Below are 10952 nucleotides of genomic sequence, written 5' to 3' on the forward strand. Positions count from 1 at the left end.
ATAAGATAAGATAAAATTCATTTAAATATAAATGATGATATAATAGGGGACGAATTTAATGGCGTAGGAGGATCCATATAGCCGACTCCACCTAGTGGGATAATTGCTTAGTTGTTATTGTTGTTGAAACCGACTTATAATTATACAAAACTAAGATTGTTTAATAATTCATGATTAGTATTCTTTTTCTAGAGAGATAATAAGTATGTCTGTGTATATTTTGAAAGTCTGCTACTAGAGTACAATGGTTTGATCAAATCAACTGCAACTGGATTTTGGTATACTGTAAGATAAGAATACGCATCAACCTTTATTTCCATCTGTTCACTAGAATTCCACAAGACCATTACACCAAATTTGAAATGCATTCTCATTTTTCCAATGCTTTTGTGAATTTGATATTTAAATTATTTTGTAACATGTCTTAGTACATAAAACTATTTCCTAAAAAGTAAAATCTATTCTGAAATCAGAAAAATAAGGCTTTTTCTCTGTTGGAACCCAATATTGATACCTAATGTTGTGTTTGTCAGATTACTGGAGAATCATGTCCCTTATCATTCAAGGGAAGCCCATATTGGATGGCTCCAGAGGTATTATTTTCTCCAAATGTTTTTTTTTCAATCATACATCTAAATTAATTCCTATTATGATTGTTTGGTTAGGTCATCAAGAATTCAAATGGATGTAACCTTGCTGTGGATATTTGGAGTCTAGGGTGTACTGTCTTGGAGATGGCTACATCAAAACCACCTTGGAGTCAATATGAAGGGGTTGTTACCTGACCTTTGAGAGCATGTAACTTGCTTAGTGATACTTGGATATTTCTAATGCACTGATATGAAATCCAGAAAGCATCTCTATTACTAGTTTCCTTGCATGAACTTTCTATATTCAAGACCATACACAAATAAGTCACTGTCATACTTTTTTAAAGTGAGGACCATAGATCTACTTACTCTCTATCAACACATTAATTTTGAGAAAATTTGTGATGGTTGATTGCATGGCTTATAATTTTTTTGTGCAATTTTGGCACATGCCAAACATCTTCTTCTGCCACCATTCGACATGCAGAACCTGTCTGAGATGATGAAACATGCTCCAATTGACAGCAATGAGGCATGAGCTTCCATGAGGCGACTGCGATGAGATCATGGCTGGATGTTGCAAGCTCTCATCTTCTTTCTTCTCCTCCCCGTTCTTCTTCCTCTTCTCCTCTTCAATTCCTTCCTCATTGTTTGTTCTGGCCTGGGAACCGAACCCCTAAGAATGAAATTTTAAACCTTGGGTGAATAACTAATTGACCTTTTGCATGGCATGCCAATGCTCTTGATTCATATCCATTTGTGGCTGAGTTGTTTGTTAATCTAAGTTTATTCCACATCTTTGAAAGGAGTTAGTTATTTTCTCAACATGGTATCACCAGTTACACTACTCACTGAACCCAGCGGCAATTAACATAACAGGAAGCCCGTTACACTAATTAATTTTCTTGGGTGACCTCGCCCTTAGCTTGTATTAATTTGAGAATAGTTTCCTTGAGTTGCACTTGATATGAGTTATGTACATATTTTATATTTTATAAAGAATTTATTCATTTATAATGCCTGGCCAAGTATTGATTCTGTCTTTTTTTTTCTTTGCAATATTTATCGCCTGTTTGATTTATAGATCGCAGCAATGTTCAAAATTGGAAACAGTAAAGAGCTCCCAAGAATACCTGATCACCTCTCTGATGATGGCAAGGATTTTATAAGGCGTTGTCTTCAGCGTGAGCCATCTAACCGTCCTACAGCTTCTGAGCTTTTGCAGCATCCATTTGTGAAAAATGCATCATCAATTGAGAAATCCCCAATTTGTTCTGAACCTTTAGAATGGCTTGGTGGCATTTCAAATGGAGCAAACATAAAGGTAAATTGCTCTCTGAGAATGGTTCTTTGCAGTATTTTTTTTTCCTTTATTAATAAATGTGATGCTAATAAAGTTGAACTGGTAAAAATAAACCTAGTCCAGTAAAAATTAGTTCAAATTTTTAACATGTCAGAACTTCATATTTTTGTTTCTACTTTTAGTATTTAAAATATGCCTAATCTATTTTTTCAAGACTTTATATGACCAGGTTATTGTAAAAGCTTAAAAAAGAAACCTCATTACATTGCCCTAATCATCCCCAATAATATAAGTTTTTTGCTTTATCTTTCTGCTCTCTCATGCGATCACTGACTAAGGCATACAACCCCATAAGACCAAATGATCAATTGAGGCACGTGGTTCTATCTTGAACTATTGACATGTCAATAGACTAGGAAGAATGACAGCTCCACATAAATAATGGGCAACTTTATAAAGCTGCATTAGTTTGTCTACTTTTCCTGTTGAATTTTGAAGTTTCAATTCTTTATGCACTAGTTAAATGATGAACTTCCACTTTTGTCCAGACATGAAATAATAAATGATAAGGAAATCTCAGTTCAAGGTTTTGCACACAAGCAGCAAAGTTTACCTGAAAGTTTGAGTTACTAGTCTGGTTCATTATTTATCTCTAATTCTTTATTTCAAACTTCTGCTTGTCCTTAACCAAAAACCCGATCTGATTGAGAAACTTGGGAATTTGAGTCTGACCATTTCAGTTCACCTCTTTGGATGTTACTCTGGTTGACTTGATTCACCCATCAACTGAGTGGACCAAGTTCACCTGGCCCAAACTGGGACGATATTTTATTTTCTCAATTTTTGATGTTTTACATTCTCTCTCACACACATGCATACACATTTTACATTGTAAATACTTATCTATAACGTAAATTTATTGGCTAATAATTATATGCAATATTTTATATTTTCTCATACATGTCTATATATCCTATATAGGAAATATATAGTGTAGGTATGGGATCTATCTAGTTGAATGCAAGCCCAATAGTGAATCAGCATCTTGGAGTTCGATCAGTTCCTCATCTGGTCTGATATTTGAAATTATGGCTAGAACAAAATGAGGATTAGAAATGCCGTTATAATTAACTAAGCCTAACCTAAGTGGCTTCACTTGAAACCTGTCTGTTGGTGGATAATGAATGTGTCTGCATTTGATGGCTGCAAAGCTTTGTATATTTGTATTTCAAACCAATCTCATGTCTTTGAGAACTAAGAAACACATGGTTAAATACATGTTGATATTCCAGAAAGCGATGCACATCTATAGAACTTGAAAGAGAATGAATGTAAAATCTAGGTCTAGTTATATAATCTTGTAACTTTTATATGAATTATTCTAAGTCAAATGTTGTGCTTTCTTCTCCATATTTCTCTTATATTGCCTCATTTTGCATCTGCTTTGATCCTGATATTTTCTTTTATAAAGATGATTATTATGTGCTTTAATTTTCATGCTGCTATTAATAAAACTTCAGATAACTGGCCATGTGAAAAATTTGTCTTCTCTGGACATGGAAGGAATGACAATCCATCACATAAGAGGTGGAATACCTACTATAGCAACAAGGTAAATCACTTTTTTTTGGCCTTTGTGGAGTTATGGTTTTATTTATCTGTTTGCTGTTTCCTTTATTAAATTAAGAGACAGGAATAGCTTGGTCGGCATTCTTTGTGGTATAACTTTGGACATGATTTGGAGATAAACATGAAATGCTATGTTTGAAACTCTTTCAGTTTCTATAGCATCCTCATTCTTTTACTGTTGGAATAGTAATTGCAAAATGGGTCATGGCGGTATTTTAAACTTTTTATTCCTTGAGAAAATATGCAATGTTTTACCTCTTGTCTCATCTTATTATGAACAACCAAAATCAGCTAAAAGAATAGCATCTATACGTCCAAATGAGCTAACAGGTACTTTGTCAGACCCGATCTTACAAATTAAACATTTTAAAACTTTCTAATAGTACATTGATTGAAATGCATACGCAATATTGTTAAGCCTTTTTTTTTTTTTTGCCAATACACCACTAGCACGTCGTTAAGCATATTTTTAGCATTCAGGTCCTTTGTTCCTATCAATCACATGCATTGCCTCACAAAATTGCAGCCCAATGTAAGCCATTTTTTTCTTTAACTATCTTACTGATTATCTTTTCTATTTGCAGCGATGTTCCTATCAGATATATATCCTGTCCTGTCTCTCCAATGGGAAGCCCTCACTTGAATTCCAGGTCTCCATGCCATGCTAGTGGAAGGATGTCCCCATCTCCTATTTCAAGTCCTATAGCCACCTCAGGTGCATCTACGCCTCTGACTGGTGGCAATGGTGCTATTCCATTCAGCCAATCAAAGCAGCGTGCTAGTGATCCTGATGGTTTCACTAGTTTGTCAAAATGCAAAACTGATATATATCTCAGCGGGACCATCTACCATGAACCAAAGCTCAATCTTTTAGCTGGAATGCAGCAAGGCTCACTGAAAGTTTGGGAAAGAAAGGCATCAGAAACTGACATTCTCAGCGGCGCTCAATTTGGTAGACTGAGACATGGCAATTTACGGGATCTTCATAAGAAGCAATCTGATCGTGTACCTCCTCAGTCCTTGAGAGATCAAATGAAGCTTAAACTTTCACAAAATCCCACTTCAGGTCTTCCAAACTCCTGATTCTGCAAATGCTACATGACTGACAGAAATGATCAGCCAGATCGTATTTTTTTTTGTGTTGGTTCTGGCATGCTTATATCAGTCGCAATTTCATCCAAAACTAATTTATTTGGTAAGTATGGAAGTTCAATTGTACAATCATTCTTTGTTCTTTGGAGACCTGGGCAGTGGATTCAAGTTCCAACCTGCAATGCTGTCTGTCAAGTTGGTACTCTTTTTCCCTCTCAATTAAGCTTGTCACTGAAAAATTTCTCGTTAGCATTTGTGCGTTCAACACCTAATTGTTGCCGTTTTTAGTGGAGTCGCAGATTGACGCAGTTATTATATTGAGGATGCAATTTATTTATTATGAAGAGGAAAAGGGCAAGCGACGTTTGTAAAAGTGGAAGCTTGGAACTCAACTTGTGCATATAGTTAGGCTATTTGTATAAAGGCTGACCCCCCACATTGTCCAACATTTCGGATCATAAAATTTATTACACTAAGACTGCATCAGTTGGGATGTACAATTACAGTGTTTCTGAATTGTGAGACGGATGAAGGATTATGAGTGCAGAATCTATATTTGTTTACAATAGGAAAAAGGATATTCTAATCTAATCACTAGTTTGCATGTAAAACATTGTACAACTTTTATGGACTTGGTTGTTAATAACTTATTTTTTTTCTTTCAGTAAGACAGTTTGTTATTTTTTCCCAAACAAAGTTTAAAAAAGTAATGATGTTTAAAACTGTGGAAATGATATTGTAAATAAAAATTTGTTCATCTAATATTTTCCATTAAATTTATAAGGGGTAGTAGAAATATAAAAATATATTCATTTTGCATTTTTTTTTTAATATGTGCATGTAGTGTGTAGGATGTTAGTATGTTGCATGTAGAGTTCAACAAACTCGTAAGAGTAAAATTGTTAGTGCAATGACATCCTAAGTGGTTAAATTTGATTAGAAGGGCAGGTTGCATAACTCGTGTGGAAATTGTGTTGATTACTTACATTGTCTAGTTAAAGGTGCTTGGTGGCTTAAAGGTCAAGAATGAGGTGGACTTTGAGTTGATTTGGTGGGGTCGAATTGTGTTGATTACTTCCCCCGGTCTAGTTAGAGATGCTCGATGGTTTAAAGGTTGGGAATGAGATGGAATTTGAGGTGATCGATCAAGAATGATATAGAGCAAGATTGGATAACTAAACTTCTAGCGAGGTGGATTCCAAAATGTGAAACATAGAGTGGCTATTAGTTTAGTGGTTTTGAAGCATAAGAATGAGAAGGACTCGAAAGCAAGACAAAGGATGACGTGAAACAAACTTGAAAGACTTTATGCATATGAGAAACCAAAGGCCTAGTGATGTCAACTTTGAAGATCAGAAGATATGTGAGATTTTTAAGGAAATGTAATCATGGGGTTCTCATTTTTCAAGGGGCAACATCAAGAGATGATGTGTAACAAACTGTTGATGAAGGTATAATAGGTTATGAATTGGATACTTAAGCAGATTCAATCGACAAAGAAGAGTCAATTGGATGGTTGAGTCAATTCAAAAATTTACTACGGACTCTATAGTGAGAATTGAAATGCTTTTGTTTTGTGTAAGCTTCAATCAACTATATTTTTATTTCATTTGATTTAGTTGGATTTAAATTGATTAAAAATTTATTTCAAAGAAATAAACTTTTCACGTGCCTCATAGCAATATTATATTATTAAACAGTTTCTTCCATCTAACGACATCATTCGCAGTTTATATATAAAAGTCCACATGCCTCATTGCAATATTATATTATTAAACAGTTTCTTCCATCTAACGACATCAACATTTGATAGGGCTCTTCACCATTCAATATATTTTGAAAATTGTTATCGGATAGTATCTCGCCATCTTTCTCTAGTGTGCGTAGATACACACAGATCAACACCATTATTTGGAGCCTAGCCTCGACCCCAATGACTAGTATGAGGAGGGAGATGAGGAGAGACCTACGTGTTGAAAGTATCATTGGTAGATTGCAACTAGAGGGTATATGATTTTGGAACTCTTAATTCATACTCTATGACCTATGTTCTATTAGGGGATCATTTTGGAATCCTTTTATATTTTGATACTTTTAGAAGGTGAAAAAATCTTTTATAAATCTAAGTGAGAATACAATTGTTTGTAAAAATAATTACAACATAAAAAAAGGATTATACAATAGAACTTTGCTTTTGACTTGCTTTTTTTCACCTTGAATTGCTCAATAATATCTCGTTCAATTCGATTCTCATGTTGTCAACAACTACTTGCTTGTTGGAATTTACTCATTCAATCAATTGATTGCATTAGCTGAGTTCAACCTAACTTGCATGTAGTCAACTGGTCTGATTGACAATAGCTATTTGAGTTGTCTAATCCTTCATCTAATAAATTGATATGCTATTATATTTAAATCATCTAAATATGAAAGTTGAATGTCAAATCAATAGTTCTCTTTCTTAATTCATATACTTACATCAATCTATTAATTTATGTATCGAGGATCAATCATGTGTCAGTCAAGTATACTTAGTCGACTAACTTTCAAATAGAAAAATTTCTATTCATTGACAATTCAATTTGAGTTGGTGGGCTCAACCATTAGTCAACTGAACATATCAGTAGACTTGAGACCTCGACTAAAAATAAATAGACTAAAAATAATGACTTATTTATTTGTTTAAAGGAATAATTTTGTAAAAATGCGTAAGTAGATAATAGGAATAACTTACAATTAAAGAGACTCCATTATCAGATTGTGAACCATAAACAACCACAAACAAGGCCAAAACTTGATACAAACTGTACAAGACGACAGAAATGAATTGTGCTAGCTAGCCAAAAGTTTCCCTTGGTATATATCAAGATTGATAATCTTTCTGAGTATATATGTGTAAAGTACCATGACTCCTTTCACAAGATCAGTACTCTTGGGCTTCTCTTTAGCCGATCAGTGAACTTCACTAATCGATATAAGTCAACTTCTTCACCATTGTTACTGCATTACCAGAACCATCCTTATTAATGTTTGAGGTGAAATTATTCATCCTGCTCTGCACTGTACTCTACATAGAACGCTCTTACTACATCCTTAATGTTTGATCATATTTGTTCTTACTACATCTTGTTTTCAGTAAGACTCCCTAGCTATGTTTCCACATATATATATATATATATATATATGATGTACACAACAAGAGTAGCTCATCATGACAAATGGAAGCTGAGCTCAGTGTTAGCATTTAAGAATCTCCCAAGTTAGTTTTGATTGATTTACTTGTATTTAATCAATGGCATACTACAAGTTAATTAGCTGCTTAACGTTGAAAGACTAGCTTCCTACCAAATCAAGAGACAAACATTTATAATTGTCACCAAACATAAAATATCTTTGTGGAATTGTTCCACAATCTTGTTTTTTTTGTTTCCCTTGGCCAATATTTGAGAAGAGTAGGGGTTAAGTAGAGTGCAAGACTGGTAAATACTATGGCAAGTGTGCAAATGACACCATTTTTTTATTTCCCAAGTGCCATCATTCATTTGACTTCTATTTTGGCATAGATAGATAGATAGATAGGTGGAGATAGATGTAGAGAAAGAAGATTGCCAAAATTTATAATTTCTTGTTGCTTTCTTGCCATCATTATGATTGAGATCCCAAATTTGGAGTAAGGCTTAAGGAGTATTTTTGGGCGAGGAAGCAACTATACACGTAATGAAAGCATCGTGCTTGATCAAGATCTTAGATGTTATATATTCATGACATAACCGATGTAATAAATCATGAATACATTTTGTATCATAATACGTCATCTATTTAAAATGGTTTGGTCGACGAAACTAGCTTGGTTGCAAATGTAATGCTTTGATCAAACAAAGTAGTCTATCATTGAAAATTTGAAAAGTATGGAAAATTCAAAGGTTCAATTGACTAAAGCAAAGTCTTAGGTTTACTATTTGATCAACCCAAAAACCTAACATTCTAGAACCCCTATCTCAAACATAGCTAGTTCCTCGATACCTAGACTTGGAAATCGATACAAGGTTAATATTAATTGTGATCGAGCTTATATAGGTGACTACTTTAGCCGAAGTTCAACGAGATTTATTTACATATAACTTATCCAATTCTTACAATATGAATAACTCTTTTAAACTTCAAGTTCTTTTCAAGATGGCGCTATCCCTTAGAGATCAAATCTCTCCATAGTTTCATTCTCGATCGGTTCAACCAACTTGTCATCCTACCTCGAACCTAAGAATTTGTGCACGCAAACGACATGTTAAATACGAACCACTATTTTAGTCCATTTTATCAAACACCAAAACTCATGAAAGATTAACAATGAGGACAAGAGGCTCTAAAAGTAACACTAAAAGAGTCACAATAAAGTAAAAACCTTGATGTACCCTATCCAATAAGAGTAAAAGGAGAGCATCATTCAACTTGTTTAAGAAAATGGAAAATATATAGTAAAGAATACATTACATTTTGATAAGAAATAATTATAACCATGCATGTGTACTTGCTAAAGTGATTCACAAAGATAACATAATCAAGAAATCCTCCTCCATTAGATTAAACAATTAGGGAAGAGCCTAACCATTGTCACAATATGAATTATTTATAGTAAGCAAAATCTCTCTCATGAAGGTAATTAAGTCAAGGGCAACTAATTAATGGTTTATTGAACAATGTGAGGAGAAGGATGTCAAATATTCACCAATGAGACCAAACAAAAAAAAGTTTGTTCAAGATGAAATTCAAAAAGATGAAACAATTTGATGAATTCAAATATTCAAAAAGATGAGTCTATAAAAGCACACGTTTAGCTCCAATTGCCTTCCCTCACTTCTTCTTCCTTCTTCTTCTTTCTTCTTCTTCTTCTTCTTCTTCTTCTTCTTCTTCTTCTTCTTCTTCTTCTGTCAATTGACGTCTCATCCTCTCTCATTTTGTGCTACTGATCATCCTTAAACTTGGAATAAGATGATAAGTTTTAGAAAGATAAGCTTCCTTCTTATTTGCGTCTTCTCTACAGCTCTACTGGCGAGCCTCCTCATCCCTTACTCCTCCGTCCACCTCCGCAACTCCACCGCTCTTCATCGCCTCTGGATCACCTCCCAGCTCATCGTCCTCATCATCTGGAAGATTTCCCCCGCCAAATCCGACGCCAACCAACCCCAACAGCGGACGGAGCTCGACCTGCCTCCTGGCGTAGAGGATCCGCCGGAGCTGAGCTGGTACTCCGCGCCGTCCAATGAGCCGGCGCCGGAGGAGGCCCAGAAGGAAGTGGCGATCGCGACCGAGCACCCCTCGATGGAGGACGCGTGGCAGGCGATCGTCGCAGAGAGGGGCAAGCGGGTGCTGAGGAAGAGCGAGACTTGGGAGCGGCGCGGGAGGGCGGAGGCGGAGAGGGCAGCGGCCGCAGCCTTGAGGAGGTCGGGCACGGCGAAGGGGTGGGAGGAGCAGGGGTGGAGACGTCGCGAGAAGCTGGTGGAGGAGAGCCAGGAGGAGCTGCTCCAGCGCGTGGAGAAGTTCATCGAGAAGCATTACGATCACCTCCGCCTTCAGAAGCAGGAGTCGGAGCGCCGCCGCTTCTTGGAGAGGCAGCTTCTTCGTCACTAGCTAGAACACCATCTCGTATGCCGTTTTTGTAGCTGAATTCCAATTCACAATTGAAGCTCAAAAAAAACTACGATCTTCGCTTTCTCATGCCGTTTTTGTCTCTGCTTGTCGATTTGCAGGTGCAGAGCATGCATCTACCCGATCGAACTGGCGATTCCTGTACATACTGAATGCGATATTAAAGAGCTATATATCTATGAACTCGCTGCACCTGTGAATATATACGCAAATCTTTGTGTGATGTGTGTTTGTTTGCATGTGGAATAATTATAATTAAGCGGAATATTCTTCCTGATCGCTGGTCAGTTTTCTTCTTTCCTCGTTAAGACTTTGATAAATATACATGATTACTGTAAGAAGTTCGAAAATTAGACCAGATTCAGCACAAAAGGAAACAATCTGGTGCATGGAAGAAAAATATATATATCAGATAAATTTCGCAGGCTATATCTGTTCATACTTTGATGAAGCACCAGAGTTTCGATCTAATGGAAAGACTTAGTTGCGCTAGCTTTTGTTTTACTTGGAAGAGAAAATGTAATGAATAAGCAGGGGTGAGAAGGTGAGAAGAAAATGATTCCATTAAGGTGCTTGGATAAGGTAGCTGTCTGTAGGACCAGTGAGGTAGTTACAGAGGTGGATAGTGAATTCATCTTGGTTTTTCGTCAATAAAAGATTAATATGCAATAAAAATATAAAAATAAACATAA

General features: G+C 35.8%; 2 protein-coding genes across 4 annotated transcripts; both read left to right on the forward strand.

Annotated features, from left to right (window-relative positions):
• Window positions 1–445: 445 nt before the first annotated feature.
• Window positions 446–5238, forward strand: LOC141819070 (mitogen-activated protein kinase kinase kinase YODA-like). 3 transcript variants are annotated; one of them, XM_074706441.1, is made up of 6 exons: window positions 446–593; window positions 666–773; window positions 1675–1914; window positions 3414–3505; window positions 4107–4809; window positions 4903–5238. In XM_074706441.1, the coding sequence occupies exons 1-5, from the start codon at window positions 582–584 to the stop codon at window positions 4603–4605; spliced, it is 951 nt and encodes a 316-aa protein (XP_074562542.1). In that variant the 5' UTR covers window positions 446–581; the 3' UTR covers window positions 4606–4809; window positions 4903–5238. The 3 variants fall into 3 exon arrangements, with proteins under 3 accessions (XP_074562542.1, XP_074562543.1, XP_074562544.1); XM_074706442.1 differs by having other exon boundaries at window positions 4914–5238; XM_074706443.1 differs by lacking the exon at window positions 446–593 and having other exon boundaries at window positions 733–798.
• Window positions 5239–9565: 4327 nt separating this feature from the next.
• LOC141819069 (uncharacterized) lies at window positions 9566–10493 on the forward strand. Its single transcript, XM_074706440.1, has 2 exons — window positions 9566–10257; window positions 10362–10493. The coding sequence occupies exon 1, from the start codon at window positions 9604–9606 to the stop codon at window positions 10240–10242; it is 639 nt and encodes a 212-aa protein (XP_074562541.1). The 5' UTR covers window positions 9566–9603; the 3' UTR covers window positions 10243–10257; window positions 10362–10493.
• The last annotated feature ends 459 nt before the right edge of the window (window positions 10494–10952 follow it).

This window comes from Curcuma longa, unplaced genomic scaffold, assembly GCF_044706935.1.
Source record: "Curcuma longa cultivar G26 ecotype Majalengka, Jawa Barat unplaced genomic scaffold, ITB_CL_G26_1.1 contig_27631, whole genome shotgun sequence".
NCBI lineage: Eukaryota > Viridiplantae > Streptophyta > Magnoliopsida > Zingiberales > Zingiberaceae > Curcuma > Curcuma longa.